Source organism: Mustela putorius, unplaced genomic scaffold, assembly GCF_011764305.1.
Source record: "Mustela putorius furo isolate JIRA1106 unplaced genomic scaffold, ASM1176430v1.1 tig00003863_pilon_pilon_pilon, whole genome shotgun sequence".
Classification (NCBI taxonomy): Eukaryota; Metazoa; Chordata; class Mammalia; order Carnivora; family Mustelidae; genus Mustela; species Mustela putorius.
Window position 1 is genome coordinate 21,295,542 of NW_025422015.1, and position 18,395 is coordinate 21,313,936.

An 18,395-nucleotide genomic window follows, 5' to 3' on the forward strand; every position below is an offset into this window, starting at 1 on the left:
CTCAGAATGCATACAAGGGTTATTTTTGGATGGTGGAATTTCAGGTGATCTTTTTAGTTTACTTTCTTATTCAAACTTCCCTGCACTTCCCGACTTTTTTTTTTTCTTTGAATAAGGAGCAAGTATCATTTTTACAAAAACAGTAGTTTGAAAAATAATAAAATTGAAACCCCATGCTACTGATTTCATTCTCCTCTCTGCCATATAGCCCAAGTTTCTAATGGACCTACGCTTTCTTCTTGCATTCCTTACAAATTTAAGACAAGCAGTTATACAGTAATTAATTTCCAAATTGGGAAAGTGAGCCCTCTGTGCAAATGAGTAGGCAGTTGATATTGGTCTAGGGAACTCAGGCGCTTATGAACCACACTTACATAACATTTTTCTCTTTTGTCTTTATTTACGGGAATAATTCAAACCAAAGCAGAGTGGGTCTCTTGCCAATGAATTATGCTGATAATGTTCTGTTTGTTAACCTGATGTCAAGATGATTTTATTAGTTTTACTATTTCTTGAGCACTCAGGGTGTTTTAGATACAATGTCAGTTACAGACAAACAAAAGACATTAACTTCACATTCAATGGTTTTACTTAATGAAATAATAAAAACCATTTAAGACTTTCTCTTTTGTGTATCCATGTGTGGTCTCCTTTTCTATTTCTACTCCAATACTAATGCAGGGCAGAACCTTCAACATATCTGGGGGCCAAACTTTCTCCCCACTGTCCAACTTCGTAAAGAAGATGCTTCCAGGAGGATCTGCAAATGCACCTATACACTTTTTCTATAAGTATTTATTAAGCACTTATAGCATGCTGGTCCATACTTCAGGCAATGCATTTACAATTGGGAACCAGAGTGGTCCCTGATCTAGAGAGGCTAATGGAGGAAAACAAGCATATCAACAGACACTGAAGTGTTAGCACTGCAATCATGAGGTCTGGATAGAACATTTAATGAACTCCACTATGGAGGGGCCAATGTCATCTTGGCAGAAATATAAGAGGAAGGTTCAGAAAATACTTCAGCGGGGAGAAAAGGCAAATGTGGCAGAGTGAGCAGTCTGAAAAGGCACAGTGATGTGAAACAGCAGGGCTCTCTTTTGAAAATTCTAGAGGTAGTTTTCATGTGTCTAGAGGGCATGGGGTGAGTGAGGTGAGAGTGATGGAAGGTGAAGCTAGAACATTAAATGGGGGGCAGTTTCTAGATATGAATTTAGGACTCATAGAACCAATCTCAGGAAGCAGATAGAGCTATGTGTTCCAGGCTCTTCCATGCTGGGAATAAAGTGGGGTCACAAAGCAGGAACTTGATCTTTGATTGCTCCGGAATAACCGAGCAGGATTTTAATCCTGCCCAATGTGGTGAGTGTGCCTCACATGGTTCCCAGATCCAGTCCTCTTGGCCTCCATGTCCACCATTTTGTTCCTCTCTTTCCACATTCCTCTTGTCTTCAGGGCTGGAGCCAGAAGCAATAGCCACAGCCATGGGGCTTGCAGAAACTCAGCTCTTTCTTACCTTGTCCCACAGTTTCCACAGCCCTCTTCTCTGATGCCAGCCTCTTGTCATTGGCTAAACCTATAGACTTCCATCCCTTCTCTCCTTGTAATGGGTCCCTTCTCAGGCCACTCCTGGAGCTCCCTGGTCAGCGGATCCACTTGCAGTTCACTTTCCAGACATGGTGACATATGCCTGAATCTTTGGGAGAAAAAAGTTTTGATGCAGGCTATTAAGTTTGGGAAAGTTCTGGGAAAAGAAATGGAAAGAGAAAATAGGAGAAAGAAAAAGCAGGCTGAACTAAGACTTAGAGAAAACAGGGTGTATACGTGGCTTGTACAGAGCTTCCAAATTCAAAGTAAGTGGTACATATTTGTAGTATTATTCCTAACCTCTTATCTTTGAAACTGATATCCTCTCTTATTTTTCTATTTCGCATTGTTTGTATGTTTGTAAGCCGCTCTAGAACTTTTTAGAAACATGGCAGAATACAAATACATGAGCACATAAATAGAGAAGGTATTTACAGTCGCCACAATGAATAATGAGAGTACTGAAAACAGGAGTGATGTGGTAAAACACACACACACACACACACACACACACACACACTTCTTGCTAAAACACTTTTTGCTAAACGTGACTGTGGTCAGAACTTGACATAGCGGGAAAAGAGGATTTCAAATTATAATCTAATTTCCAAAGCATGCTTTAATCCTGACCTACAATGGTGAAGGAGTTTGGCCATATTTGTTCCCTCAAAACCAAACTAAACCAAACCCAGCAGGAAGGAAAGCACCAGGGCGCTGACTTTCTGTCATCACGAGCAAGACTTTGCCAGCCTCGGGACTCCCACAAAGAGTAAGGGTGGGAGAAATGACCCGGAGGAGATGATGGTGTCCCTCCGTGGGCTAGGGAGCCCTGACCGGGACTTTCTCTCACTGTCCCTCCTCCCAAACCCAGGATTTATCCCTTTTGATCACTCAACTCCTCCCCTTCTCGGCTAGGCTAAACTTGTCTTCTCTCCCCAATTCCTCCTTCCCCCAGGGATTCACTCCCGGGCCAGCGCCCCGTCCCGCGCCCCAACCAGCGCCCACGTTCTCCCAGGACTAGCGTGCTCACTCCTTTCTCCTCGGCCCCAGCCCCTTTTCTCGGCTTCTGCCTCTTCCAGCGGGGACGCCCCCTCTTGCCTCCCCACGGAGCCCAGACCTCGGGGACCGAGACCGGGTCGCCGGGCCGCAGGTGGCTGGGCGGGAAGCCCGACGGGCCCAGGGTCGCCCGCGGCGGGCAGGGGAGCGGGAGTGGGGGGGGGCGGGGGCGGGGGGGGTGCCCTCCCCGCAGGCGGGCGCGCGGCGGGCCGAGGGGGCGGGCCCAGGCCTCCCGCGCGCCGCCACCGCCCCTCCAGCCGCCTCTTCGCTCCGCCAGTCGGCGCGACCCAGGTGCCGGCGGGCAGGAGGCGCCTGAGGATGTGCGGCTGGCCGCTGCTCCTGCTTTGGGGGCTGCTCCCCGGCGCAGCGGCGGCGGGGGGATTGGGCCGGGCCCTCCCGCACCGCACCCTTCTCGACTCCGAGGGCAAGTACTGGCTGAGCTGGGGCCCCCGGGGCGGCCGGCTCGCCTTCCGCCTCGAGGTGCGCACCGCCGGCTACGTGGGCTTCGGCTTCTCGCCCACCGGGGCCATGGCCGGGGCGGACATCGTCGTGGGCGGCGTGGCCCACGGGCGGCCCTACCTGCAGGTAAGCGCGTCCGCTCCGGGAGCCCGCCCCGCCGAGCCGCGTCCCGTCTCCTCCCGCCCTCGGGGCAGGCGCGAGTGCAGGCGCCCCCGGGGCCGCCCGGCGCCCTCCGCGGCGGAGGCTGGAAGCCTCCCGTAGCCCTACAGCCCGAACCCCGCACGCGCTCCTCTTGGAGGTCGGCTCCCGCGCCCTCGGAGCCAAAGGCGCCCGCGGCTGGACTCCCCGCCTCCGCCGCCCGGCCCCGAGTTTGCCCCCGGGGAAGCTGAGCACGGGTGACCCCGGGCAGCTTTCCGTCTCGGAACACTTTCCTTTCTCCAGCGCCGCACTGACTAGATCCCCCGCATACACACCTGCCACGCATCCCGGTCCATCCGTCCTGGAAAGGGAGAACGACCTTTGGGGACCTAAGGAGAGGGCTATTAGGGTTGGAGGGAACTGGGGGCTTTAGCACTTTGCTATCTTGCTGTCTAGAACCAGGATCCCAGAATTTACCAAATCCCAGCCATTCTGGAGTCCCCAGGCGTGGAGCTGAGGTTCCCTGCCTCATCTGAGAGATGAACGAAAGGTCCCCAAGAACCGTTTAGGAACTTTGCTATTCTGGGAGCCCGTTAGGATGCCCATTCAGAGACCTGCAAAACTTACAGTTCCCCAGGCAAAATCCTCTATGAAGTGGGGAAACTTTTCACTTCTTTTAATGGCCAACCAAGTTAATTTGACAGCTGCCGATTTGCTATGAAAGAGTCGGAGTAGGCACGTTGCCTGTTCATAGATATCTTTATGAATGGGGGAGTGGGGGAGGATGGTGAGAAAACCAGAATGATTAGGTGGTTAGGTTTTCTGGACATCTTTGTTAATTTGATCTTCACAACTTTTGGGCGCTTTTCCATGGTTACATAATATGGTGAATATACTCTGTTACTTATAAATGTTCATCCCGAAATACTGCCCTTTGCTAAAAAGTCTTTTCTTCAAAATGAAAACTCCTTACCGTTCTGGCTTTGGGTTAAGGTTTTGATGATATTAAAATCAGTGCACTGGTTGGATACCAAAGCGCCTTTCTCAGTAATTTTATTTCCGACTTCTAAGTTTGATTTCCACAACTTTCTGACTGAGATGCCATCAGATTTTAACCCTAATTCTGGCACTGAGCTAGTAAATCTGGCTAGAAATAAAGAAAATGACTGTAATAAAAACTTCAAAACCTGTTGTCTGTTTTTTTTTAAAATATATAAATTAATCCTTTCTCCCAAAATAAATTTACTACACCCCCAATAAATGAACTTTTAGGAGGACTATGCTTTGTTGAAGTCATTGATGTATAAATTTCCTCCAGCAGCATTTCAGACATCAAATTTGTAAACCAAGAATTTGATCGCAGGACAACAGGCCTCACTAGCTGAATAACTAACTCTCTTCTGATAATGAAGAAGAAAATATCTTCTTTAAATACCTAATTGAGCCAAGTCCTTTGTTTGTTTGTTCAGGGTGGGAAAAGTATGTTCTTTAACTATCTTTGCACGTTTTGTTGAGAAGGACTTGGAAAATCTGTAGTAATATCATAAAACAGGGTATACTTTAAAAGATAACTTGATATTGTCCCCCCTACAAAAAAGAGCAGCATTTCTAGAAAATCCATCCAATTTGATATCTAATGAAAGACCAAAAGTAGAGTCTTGTTTCAACATGCCGTAATTGGCCCACCGCAACAACAGACTTTGTTAACCACAGAGTGTTTTCACACTGCTGGTGGTTCTTCATAAAGACTGTATAAAAATTAACTAAATGCTCTTTGGATTAACTTGGAGCCATATGAATTTTCTCAAAATAATCAGTGAATACCTATCACTATGAGATAAACCTTAGAAATGGTCGCTTTCCTAATATATTTCATGAGAATGAAATAAGATTTTCCCCTCCATTTTTATTCCCAAGGAAATAAAATCGTTATTTTCATCTATGTATGATAATTGTTCTCTTAGTGGACTGACAAGCTTACTGTTCCCTTTCCTCCATCCTACTCATTCTAGGATGTATAAAATACACTCAGTTATTTTATATGGAAATAACTCATCAGTTATATGGAAAAGAAAACTGATCAAAAACCTCTTTAATAAAATGAAAGACACCAAACACTAAAAATAAAAAAATATACCAGTTCCTTCTGGGTCATCCAGGCTAGGTGATTTTCTAAAACTTGAAATTGAATCTTTCTTCTAGAAACTATTAATTTGAGAGTCTTCATACAGTGGTATGTTAAGGAGCAACTACACCAAAAAGGTAAACATGGTCCTTAAACAGTATATGTAATTCAATTAGTGGACTTCAGATTTCATGTAATTTTACTCCCAGTGAGAACAAACTTTGCAAGACAAAGCATTAGCTTCTGGGGCATCCAAGCATGTGCAGCAGCTAATGGTTGGAGATGGCATCAGGCCACTGATAATACCCTACATTGACATCTGGGTCACCTCCCCTTGCAGCTTTCTTTTTTTCTATATATTTTATATCCTCTTTTCTTATTTAATTTTTAAAAACTTGACCTTCAGATATTTTTTTCTCTCATGATTCTGACTTCTATTTTCTAGTTATCTTAAACTTTCTTTTCAGTTGGATATTAACTCCTAGATAACTGTGTAAGAATAAATTCTAGCCAACTGGTAAAGAATTGTTGGTTAAAATAGATGCCAGAAACCCAAATGCTTATAGAGGTTAGACAGCAAGTATAAAAGAGTGATGGGCTCGATGCAATGCAACAGACAGTAGAGAGGATTGAGGGCAAAAGAGTTTTTGTGACTGAGTTACTGTTTTGTGGGAATGCAAATCAGGTATTGGCAGATCTTTTGTTTTTGCTTTTGGTTTTTTTGAGAGAAGATGGAAATTTAGATGTGTGTAAATAAAATCCGATTATGAAATACTGGCCACAATCCAAGTTTGTACAAAGCACCATGTAGAGCACATACATACACAAAATTTTCGTGGAGGTAAGAGCCCATGGATAACTTAGTGTGGGGCCAAGAGGGAAAATGCCAAGGTTAGTAACGAATCGACCCAAATTATGAAAAGCCATGAAAGGCAGAGGGGCAGGTCCCATTTCTCTTCAGGCATGGCTTATTCTGTGGCAAGAAATGTCCACTGCCAGAGGGGGCCTTGTCCATTTTTTTTTTAAATCTATTGTATAACACAACACCCCAAAAAATGTTTGCTTAATACAGTGACACTTAGTTGGCTCTCAGCTCTGCAATTCAAGGAGAGGCTACTTGATGTCAACTCCAAGGTGAGTGATTGGAATCATCGGAAGTCTCCCTCAGTCACTTGCCTGACTGGCGGCTGCTGTTGTCTCTTGGCTGGGAAACTTAGCTGGTCCTGTGGTGGGAGTGTGACCACTCAGCTTCCCCACAGCTCAGTGGCCCTGTCCCCATGGTGAATACCCTGAGAGGCCCAGGTAGAAACTAGATAGCAGCCTTTTATAACTTAACCTTTGATTCATCTTCGTTGTAGTCGTATCTCACTGTATTCAAGAGGGAACATGAGGTGGCACCTCAGGAACATGTCATAAGGAGGTTTCAGGGGAATAAAATATGAGTGTGACTGTCTTTGCAAAATACTTGCTTCCACACCCATCCCCACTGACTTGTCACAGTCTCCTTCCCACCACCACCTTTGAGCACCTGTCTACATGCATCTATTCTCTCTTGACACTACTGAGATTGGGAGACAATATTTACTTATTCACCTTCTTTCCTTTTACTCACACCACTCAGACGGATTTAGTGAACAGTTATCCCACACTATTCCACACTCCCTGCCAATAAAGACTACAGAAGTCTACAACTCCCATGTTTTTCAGTGGTTGCCGATCCCTAATTCAGAGTCAGAGCCAGTGAGAATACCTCCAGAGGGCAGTGTGACATTTGCTAGTAGGTTGTAGGTGAAAAATCAAGTTCTATTTCCTTGCCTCAAGGCTATAGGCCTGGCCACCCTTAAAACTCTACCCAGAGATGAGGCTTTATGGAAATTTGCCCCTGCCCAGTTTTTAACCCACTGACCCAAATGGGTATATAACCAGGTCTGATCAAAGGGGAAAGAAAAGAGAAACATGGTTGGGAAGTGAAGGTCTCAGCATCATCTATCAGAGATACCCTGTTGTGGAGGGTCTCACACTTGGGGTATTGTGACCCTTGGGATGCTGCTGTGGTCATTTCTGCACTGGCTTTCACAGGACTGCCTGGGGTGGGGGTGGGAAGCAGCCTTTCCTCTCGCCTTGGCTTTTGAAAACCTCACTATTTTGTCTCAATGAATTAACTCTCACTTCCCTGATGGATTCCTGTCCTTTCCTTGTACTTTGCCCCTTTTTGACACAGTGCAATCCCACCCCCACCCCAGCCACTTAGCAACTGTGAGTCCCCATTTGAGGAAAGTAATCCGGGTTGATGAATGCCTAGTTTGTGTGAGTTAGAGAAGAGGGCAGCATTGTCGGATGTGCCCGTTGAATTTGCACAAAAATTGATTCACTCTTCCTTTGGGGGTAGAAATCGCCAGTGAATGGAGGCTGAAACATATGTCATCATTTGTTACAGCCTTGCTCCCGGGCTGCCTCTATGAAACATTTCTGTGGAGGAGAAGCAAGTCTTCAGCAGCAGGGTAATTGCTGCGGGGCTGGTTCGCTGAGGAAGTGCTCGGAAATTGTGCTGTGATTTGAAATCACAGAAAACAGTGAGCATTCTTTGTGGTTAACGATGTGCTGCTTTTAAGCGCGTCCCAGCCAACGGCAACAAAGAAATGTTTGGAAAGCAAATTGAAAAGCTGTAAGGGAAAGATGAAGAGAGCGTACAACCCTGACACAGCTCAGCTGGGGCTTTGTTAAGAGATATTTATAAGTCTTCAGATTATGCTCCCCCACCCCGATTTCCAGATGACGAAGGGACCTCTCCAAGCGTCGTGCTTTGTGCATTAGTAATAAGGACACATGAGCCCGTGTAATGCTCCACACACGATACTCTACAGCTGTGTGGTTCTCCCTGGCAGAGCAGATGATTTCATAATGCCAGCCTGAGGAAACAGGGCAGACCTAAGAGCCACGGGAATAATGCACCTGAACTGCCCAACAAGTTCAGAGCTTCAAACTACCAATGGCATATTTCTGGGTTCTTGTAAGGGAAGGCAGAGTCCACTTCAAAGAAAATGAATGGTGGCTTACTGATTCACTTTTTTGTAATAGAGCCCTATTGCAATAAAGTTGCTGGCAAAAGGAATGAATTCATTATACATCAACATGTTTCTGAAAAATGTTTGATCCATATGAAAGAAAAAGACAAAACTTTGAGTATGGATGCCTTATGATGCTGTTTACCATAACTTTTTAAAAAACAACCAGTACAGAACTTTTAAATAGCCAGCTGGTTCCCCAGGAAACTTCTTCCCAATCTATGTCTTTTAAACTTGTTACAATCTAGAGTAGACCCCCCAAACAAACAAACAAACAAACATCCAAAAAACCCTGCTCATAAGGATAGCATATAGTGCATAGCAGAGAATTCCTCAAAAATAACTTCAAATGCATACTTTTTGTTAACTGTAAAGTTGAAATTATATATCTAGTGCTATACAAATAATGTATAGACCACATTTAATTTGCTATCGAGGCCTTTCCTCTTCATCTCGTGTAACCAAAAATTATGAGAAGACTTTAAACAGTTACTGCTTTTACAGGTTAGTGTTGCTGCTCTGTGTATTTACTTACTGCTCTTAGGAACTCAGGGTTCAGGGATGCCCGGGCTGGCTCAGTCTGCAGACTCTTGATCTCAGGGTCAGGTGTTTGAGCCCCACATTGGGTATAGAGATTGCTAAAAAATAAACAAACTTAAAAAAAAAAAAAAGAGCTCAGAGTTCAGTTGATTCCCCTCAGGGCTCCTAAGTTTCCCCACACCTCCAATTTTACATGTGAGAACCTGAGTCTTCTACACCTATTCAGTGGTATGGTGGCCATACAGATCAGCAGCCTGGATTCATTTCCTCTGAGTCCTGGTTTTTTTATTCTTTCTTCTTCTGCAAGTAAGCAGTAGTTTACATAAAAACATTCCAATTTTCTTTCTTAATAGTGAAAGAACATGTATAATAAATAGGTTTTAAAAGTGATCAGTAAAATAAAATCATAGTATTTCTCTTACTACTTCTGTTCCCCCGTAAATGTCATAGACATACATTTCTATGGTATGATTTTTCATTCACTGAGTTCTTAGAAAATGCCATACACTATGATAAGTCCTTAAAGTATGTACTCTCATATAATGCTCACAATAGTCCTCTGAGGTCAACGTCTTATTCCTCCCATTTTGTGGATGTCCAAACTTGAGGCTACAGGTTACAAAGCAGGACAATAATTTGTGACTCTCACATGACTGAATAAAACACTTACCTATGGGCAGTGAATGTCGGAATGGTCAGTCAGTCATTTAACCAATATTGATTGAACTTTTATGTTCAAGTTCCAAATCCTAGGGACACAGCATTGAGTGAGATGAAGCCAGTGGTATCATGGAGCTCAGATTTTGGTGGGGGATAAACAAATAAATACATAAACAAGAAAAATACCAGGAAGTGCTGAGAATTAAAATAGCATGATGTGATAAGGGGAAACCATGTGGCTATTTCAGATTAGGGTGCTTATGATCAAGACCCAGAGAAAAACAAATGTCCCAAGTCTTAAAGGTTGTCTTTGGAGATTAATCACAGTGTTTACAACTCAAAACATTATATACTGTGAAGAAGGTTATCTGGCATGTGCATCAAAGAAGTTAGTAGACCTTGAATATAGGAAACTGCTTACCTGGAAGAAATATAATTAATGTTTTAACAAATGTGTCTGAACCACATGAGCTCTCTTTTCTGTTTCTGTGGTATTTCTACACAGATGTTTAGTAAGCTCCACTAGAGTCTTTCACGCTTTGATCTAGAGACTTGGTGATTTTATAGAAGTTTCTTTTTTAATTCTAGGTGTCAATGTTTTTCTCTTATACTCTGCTCTTTCTCATCTGCAACAATATTAGAGAATTAAAGAACTTGGAGAAGCTAGATCAGCAAAACACATGTGCCTGCAGAAGAGTTCCATCTTTCAGGCAATTGTTAAACGAAAACTCGGAAATCTCAGTTTGTTAGGTAAAACTAAATTGCTACCCTTTTCTCCTGGGCAAAGTGCATGCCCTGAAATTTGCTCATACAAGGGAACTCATGGTAGATGAAACCAGGTAGAAGCTAGGCCTCCTGGCACTTTGGACATCCAGATCCCTTTGGGCAGAGCCAAGATGGATTCATGCTGTGGCGGATGACAGTCTAGTGATGAACAGCGCGGCTAAGAGAACTGAGAACTGAGAAGATACTTCCTATGCCAGAAGTTCTCTGCACATTAACATCACTTGGGGGGGAGGGTCTTTAAAAAACTCCAAAGTCCGGGTAACTGCCCTCCCTCCCCCAAACCAGTTAAATTTCATACAGTCTCAGGGGGTGGACATAGGCATTAATAAATTTTAGTTTCCCAGGTGATTCTGATCAGCGGACATGCTCAGGAACTACTGACCTAATGTGTTCAGGCTCTTTGATAGGAATCAGGTAGTCAACTCCTTTATGGACAACCTACAGAAAGCCTGGAAGATTCCAGGCATCTGGCATGGGGATGCAAAGGAGACTTCCATACAAAACCATTCAGAGTGTATTTGAAGTCTGATGTTGAAGCAAGGCCGGCAGTATGTCTGGATACGGGAAAATGTTTTATAAAATAGAAGAACAAACTGGATTCCCCTAAAATGGAAATGCTTCTAAGATGAGTTTGACATGTTATTGATAATTCCCAAGTACTTTCTTTCAGATTTACATGCTGAAACTAGAGTAGCAATGGAAGGAATGTGGGTAGTGGTGTATTTCAACATATCTCTCCTCTCCTAGCTTTCTATCATTTCTGTACACCTTTTGTCAGTTGGTCCTAGCTGTTGTATTTCTAGGCAACAGGAATATCTGCCCACACAGAGTCTAAAATTCACAAGTTATATATGGTTACAAGGCATCAAAGGAACATTAATAAACAAAAGTTTCAGATAATTCTCAGCCCGCATTTAAGCCAAGAAAAATGTTCTACTTTAAAATCTTTTATTAGAATTAACAGTAACAAAAGGGACTCCCTGTGTATTTGGAAAAATTCTCAAGTGTCTTTCCAGTTACGTAAATAGACATCCTCTCTCTTCCTTCCTCTGTTCTCCGAGGTTACTAGTAAGCAGTGAAATGCCCTGAAGTTACCACTGCAGAAGGGAGAGGAGGAATGGTAGTGAAGTGGTAGATAATTAGTATTTTATTAGGGTATGGATGGAACATTTACAAGTTGGTGACTGTCCACGTTGCCACATCTTCCCGAGGTACCAGGGACAGCAATTCCATGTGCATGATAGGTCCTCAAGAAGTGCTTGTAGAGTAACTGAGGAACACTTAAAAGCAGGAATTCTTGGTGTAAATCCGGCACTGCTTGCTGCTTATTGGATGTTGGGTCCCTGCAAACTCCTTAGCCTCTCTAAGTGAGTTTCCTTTATGAAGAAGGGACTCCTGATATCTAAAGCATGGGGTTTTGATGAGAATTAAATGGAATTTAATTTTGCTTAAGAAAGCAAACTATGTGGCACATTGAAAGTACTTAAATACAAGATACTATTATAATTGGTCAAGCAATTAGTGAAATGTCAGAATTAGCGGGAGATGACATGGAGACAAATGTGGCAGCTTTTCAACGTGGGGAAAAGGTTTATGTGCTCAATATAGAGATGGGGGATATTGATAGCAGTGTTTAAGAAAATTAGAGGAAAAACTATAAGCAATTGGTTTGTGAATACTTTGCTGTCATTAATGACCGGAGACCAGCATAGTTTCAGTAAACACAGGTTACATTAACAAGACTGCATTTTCTTTTGCATTTAGTTTGCTGGACTTGTGGTTGGAGTATTAAGTACATGGCACATCGGAATGATAATAAGGCAATTGGCAGAGTTTCTCATTTCTTGCATGAGATGGACAAAAAAATTGAATTAGGCATAATCATGGATATTTAAACATTCATATCGAAAATACGTTGCTAACAGACTGGTTACATTGGACTACAAGATGAGGACTCAAAGATGGTAATGTAGTAAAAGAATGAAAAGAAACTAAAAGTTAAAAATTCACTGACAATACACATAGAGTTAAACACCTGGTTAAAAAATTAATTGTGTATATATAAAATGTGTAAAATTGAACTTAATTAGAATTCATATGGAAAAGTTCTAAATATTAGGTCATTTTAAACTCAGAATATGTGCTGGCTAAACACATAGATGCAATATTAGCCTATAAACTCTACTGTTTACATGAAGGGAGGTAATATTGTCAGAGTACTCTGTACTAGGCTAATCACATCAGAAGGTAACTTTTAGAATAACATTTTTAAGAGATCTAAAAGAGGATTATAAACATGATTGAAATCTCTGGAAGCTGGGATTCCCTGGGTAATGGGAAAGAACTGTCAATGTTTTGCCTGGAGAAAGTGATTAAAAAGATGTGATCATTTTTTTGTTTTTGTTTGTTTGTTTGTTTGTTTTGAGTAGTGGACAATATTCCTCAAAAAATATGGATTCGATGCTCTCTGTTAGGCTCCAGAAGGAAGAGAAAAGACCCAATTAATACATTAAAGAGTAGAAGATTTTATTTAGTTCAGTATAACATACATTTCTGACAATGAGAGGTCTTGAAATTGAATGAGTTGCTTTGTGAAGTTGTAAATTCATGAGCTTTTCAATAGAGGTATTAAATACTGTATAATCATCTCTTTAAAAATATTTCTGAGAGAGGAGCATCTGGGTGGCACAGTTGGTTGAGCGTCTGACTCTTGGTTTTGGCTCAGGTCATGACCTCAGGATCATGAGACGGAGCCCTGCATTGAGCTCCAGGTGCAGCGGGGAATCTGCAAGAGATTCTCTCTCCCTCTTCCTCTGCCCCTCCCACATTTATGTTCTCTCTCTCAAAGAAATAAATCAGTCTTCAAAAAAATTTTTTTTTGGAGAGAATTCCTCCTTTGGTAGGAGCTGAGATCAGGTGACTTTCAGGCTGTCTTCCAGCTTTAGTGTGATATTAAAAATAACACATTCATGCTTTTAGATTATTCAAGAACTCAATAGAAAAGAAGATATTAGTAACTATATTGGAAACTGTCTATGTTGTTTTTCACTCTGTCTCAGAAGTTGTCCTGTCTCTGTGTGTACTGTCCCATTACAGTGGGTATGGGAGCATTTCATCTTCCTACTGTGTATATTTCAGTATATTTGAATTATGTGTCATGAATGTGTAATTGAAATCTGAAATTTAAAATCTGAATTTAAAAAAATGCTTTCTGACTTGTATATACTCAGAAGAATTTGGAGGGCTTCAAGAGGGAAGATGATTGTGAAGTTGGTGAGTTTCTGAAACTTGATGGTGACCTTATTTTGATTTATCTCCTCCCAGTCTGCATATTCTCTGTCTCCTGACCTTCCCACCCAGAATGATGTCTAGGTAGGCACCTCAAGTTTAACCTCGTTACCCTCAACATCTTTCTTTCTCAGCCTTCCCAGTCTTAGTAAATGGCACCTCCTGGTAGCTCCAGTCAAAGCTTAGGAGTCTTTGTTTCACCTTCTCTTTCCTTCACCCCACATATGAAATACATCTTCAGGTTCTGTTGACTTTTCCTCTAAGCTAAGTAAAAAACCTGCCTCCTTCCCTTCAGTTTTACTATGACCAATCATTCACAGACCACCCGGACACTGAATGACAGCCTATCTCTCTTTTGTTTTTTTCCCTTTAAGATTTATTTATTTATTTGGGAGGAGAGAGAGAGAGCGTGCACACACGTGTGCACTACTGGAGGCAGGGGCAGAAGAAGAACTTCTTAAAACAGATTCCCCTGAGCTTGACCTGGGGCTCAGTCTCATGACCCTGAGATCCATGACCTGAGCTGAAACCAAGGGTTGGTCGCTTAACTGACTGAGCCACCCAAGTGCCTCATGACTCCTGTCTTCTGACCACCACTCTTATTCCTTCTTGTCATCCTCTACATGGTAACCACAGTAACACACACACACACACACACTTTTTTTGTGTCAATCAGAATATGTCACTTGCTGCTTAAAGCTCAAATGACTTTTATATAAGCTTCATATTAAATTTGAACTCCCTACACAACCTATAAGGAATCATAAGTTCTGGGACCTCCATTGATCTCTGTTCATCTCTCTTGGGCGCCATATAGTTCAGCCACCTGGCTTTTATTTGCTTCCTCAAACCGGATGCCCACCCCTGTTCAGGTCTTTTCTTATTGCTGCCCTCTCTTCCCGGAATCTGCTTCCTCCATAACCTCTTTTGTTTGGCTCATAATTGTAGTTTATTTCTCAGAGTAAGTATCATTTTCTCAGTAGTGACTTTTCTAGTCACTCAGCCTGAAGGCTTTCCAGTCACTCTCTATAATCTGTTTTGTTCTTTTTTAAGTATTCATTATCTAAACATTTTGATTATATATATATATTTTTAAATTTTTATTTATTTTTTAAATTTCTTTTCAGTGTTCCAGAATTCATTGTTTATGCACCACACCCAGTGCTCCATGCAATGCATGCCCTCCATAATACCCACCACCAGGCTCATCCAACCTCTCACCCCCCGCCCCTCCAAAACCCTCAGATTGTTTTTCAGAGTCCACAGTCTCTCATGGTTCATCTCCCCTCCAATTTCCCCCAACTCACTTCTCCTCTCCATCTCCCCATGTCCTCTGTGTTATTCCATATGCTCCACAAATAAGCGAAACCGTATGATAATTGACTCTCTGCTTGACTTATTTCAATCAGCATAATCTCTTCCAGTTCCATCCAAGTTGATACAAAAGTTGGATATTCATCCTTTCTGATGGAGGCATAATACTCCATAGTTTATATGGACCACATCTACTTTACCCATTTGTCCATTGAAGGGCATCTTGGTTCTTTCTACATTTTGGTGACTGTGGCCATTGCTGCTATAAACATTGGGGTACAGATGGCCCTTCTTTTCACTACATCTATATCTTTGGGGTAAATACCCTGTAGTGCAACTGCAGGGTCATAGGGAAACTCTATTTTTAATTTCTTAAGGAATCTCCACACTGTTTTCCAAAGTGGCTGCACCAACTTGTATTCCCACCAACAGTGTAAGAGGGTTCCACTTTCTCCAAATCCTCTCCAACACATGTTGTTTACTGTCTTGTTAATTTTGACCATTCTAACTGGTATAAGGTGATATCTCAATGTGGTTTTAATTTGAATCTCCCTGATGGCTAACGATGATGAACATTTTCTCATGTGTCTGTTAGCCATTTGTATGTCTTCTTTGGAAAAGTGTCTGTTTATGTCTTCTGCCCATTTCTTGACATGATTATCTGTTTTGTGTGTGTTGAGTTTGAGGAGTTCTTTATAGATCTTGGATATCAGCCCTTTTTCTGTACTGTCATTTGCAAATATCTTCTCCCATTCCGTGAGTTGCCTCTTTGTTTTGTTGACTGTTTCCTTTGCTGTGCAGAAGCTTTTGATCTTGATGAAGTCCCAAAAGTTCATTTTTGCTTTTGTTTCCTTTGCCTTTGGAGACATATCTTGAAAGAAGTAGCTGTGGCTGATGTCTAAACATTTTGGTTATATTATTATTAAAAATAATCTTTAAATTGTCAGCTTCCCCCTCCCCACAACTAAACTATAAGTTTGATCAGAGTATGGACTTTGCATGCTATCCTGTATAGTTATGTGCTTTTAGCCCTACAATAGGGGCTGAGGAATACTAGTTGCTCAATGAAATTTGTGTTGGAAGAAAGGAGAAGGAAGGGAAGAAGGAAGGAAAGAAAGAAGGGAGGGAGAGAAGGAGGAAGGAAGGAGCCAGTTTTCTTCTCAAAATTTACTTCTTGTGTATAGTGGTCATGGGTAGTTAAGAGAAGTCCTCTAAAATGTTAAAAAACTAAGATGGGGGATTAAGATGAAGGTAAAATAATATCTTATTTCTATGATAAAACCTGAAATTGCTTGATTCCCCCATTGGTATTTATTGTTAACCTAAAGAATAAAAATGTTAATTTTATATTCTATCTCTGATAATTCTATAATTATAGCAAAGTATTAAATTACTGTATGTGAAAACTGAACTGAGATGATTGGCTGTAGGGGAAAATGCAGGATGTGTATTTTCAGAAGGTGGCACTTAAAGAACAAACAGATTGCTCAGGTGGGCCCCTTATTGGAACACAAGCCAACAGGGTTCCTATTTTGGTATTCCAGTAGCTATTTAACAGATCCCTTATTAGACCTAAAGAGTTTCAGTTTTATCTGAAGTGGTTTCTAGAAGGCAAGCTCCTTGTGTTTTGACATTCTGCCCTGATTTCTAAGATTAGTGAAGAAATATCTTATTAAAACCAGCTTACCCTGAAATTTGAAGGTTATGTTTATATAGTTTGTTTATACAGCTTATGAATTTTGGGGATCAAAGATTCTCTTTAACACAAAAATATTTATTATTACACTACCAATATTATTAAACCACTGTAATACTTATAGAAATTGATATCACAAACAAATGTTTGAAGTCACAAGGCTTTTGAGATTCAGGAAAAGAAGGAAAAACGACAAGCACCTGTTGAAGAAAGTGATGGCAGATGGTAACATTTTTCTCAAGGTTCCCCTGCAGCTGTGCTTACATTCAGTTTTCCAGGCTGAACCGGGTTTATTCATATCTTTTATTACACCCAGAAGAGTTTTTACTTCATCCTGCTTACCACAGTATCAGTCAAAGCTCTTTTCTGTTGCAGAGATTTTATTCAAGAGAGAGAAAAAAGACTGACAATGAGAAAGAACCAATTGAACATCTGTGTAATCATGTTTTTTAACAAGAGATCGTAGCAATCATGCCGATTTCCAAAGCCAGCTTTTGGATGTTAGTTTTAAAGTGGCAGTCAGGACAGTCAGGACTCATGCTTATCATGCCAGGTGATAAAAGCCAACGGAGGTGAGGGTTGACTTACTTTTCTCTTGCTCTCCGCATTTTGAAATCTCAATGATATATTTCATCTTTTTTTTCAAAGCCTAGTGTTCAAAGACAAAACATCCTGTGAGAACATGTTTCATTTTTATGACACAACTGCAGATTAACTTTACTGCTGAAATCTAATTATCAACTCAGATTTTCAAGGATAACAGGTAATATTTTATCTTTAAAAGGTAAAACAATGAAGCACCTGATTAAAATAATAATCCACAATAAAAAGCAGAAAATGATACCTTCATGGCAATTCCTACTAAAGTTAATCTTTTTTTGTTTTTAAGGTTATTTATTTATTTATTTGAGAGAGAGAGAGAGTGAGAGTACAAGCAAGGGACAGAGGCAGAGGGAGAGGGAGAAGCAGACTCACTGCTGAGCAGGGAGCATGATGTGGGGCTTGATCCCAGAACCCTGGGATCATGACCTGAGCTGAAGGCAGATGCTTAAAGCACTCAGCCACCCAGGCACCTTGAAGTTGATTTTTTTTTTTAAAGATTTTATTTATTTATTTGACAGACAGGGATCACAAGTAGGCAGAGAGGCAGGCAGAGAGAGAGGAGGAAGCAGGTGCCCTGCTGAGCAGAGAGCCTGATGCGGGGCTTGATCCCAAGACCCTGGGATCATGACCCGAGCTGAAGGCAGCGGCTTTAACCCACTGAGCCACCCAGGCGCCCCCTTTGAAGTTGATCTTAACGTAGATATTTAAGTTCAAATATGATTGAAATCCATGTAAAGGGGCGCCTCAGCATCAGGCTTCTTACTCAGCAGGGAGCAAGGTTTTCCCTCTCCCTCTGTTATTACCCCTGCTTGTGTGCTCTCTCTGTCAAATAAATAAAGAAAATTAAAAAAAAATTCACATAAAGCCATTTAGCTAGAGTAACATAAGTTCACATTTCACTTTACAACATTAAAACTGAATAAATGTAAAGAAGAATGACTTCTGCACATTGACATAATTAAAAGATCTTCAAATTTTATTTTTAAACTTTTACAAAATCTATACAGAATCATGAATCTTTGAATACTCCTCAATCCTCTTGTCCTCATAAAATCAATTTTTAATGACACTGAAT

The 18,395-nt window shown here is 41.5% G+C and overlaps 1 protein-coding gene across 1 annotated transcript in view; it reads left to right on the top strand.

Annotated features, from left to right (window-relative positions):
• Positions 1 to 2,888: 2,888 nt before the first annotated feature.
• Positions 2,889 to 18,395, top strand: part of MOXD1 (monooxygenase DBH like 1) — a 90,590-nt gene continuing 75,083 nt past the window's right edge. Inside the window, exon 1 of the mRNA XM_004740209.3 lies at positions 2,889 to 3,231. Coding sequence (XP_004740266.1) covers positions 2,965 to 3,231 — 267 coding nt within the window. The 5' untranslated portion in view covers positions 2,889 to 2,964. The remainder of the gene's footprint in view (positions 3,232 to 18,395) is intronic.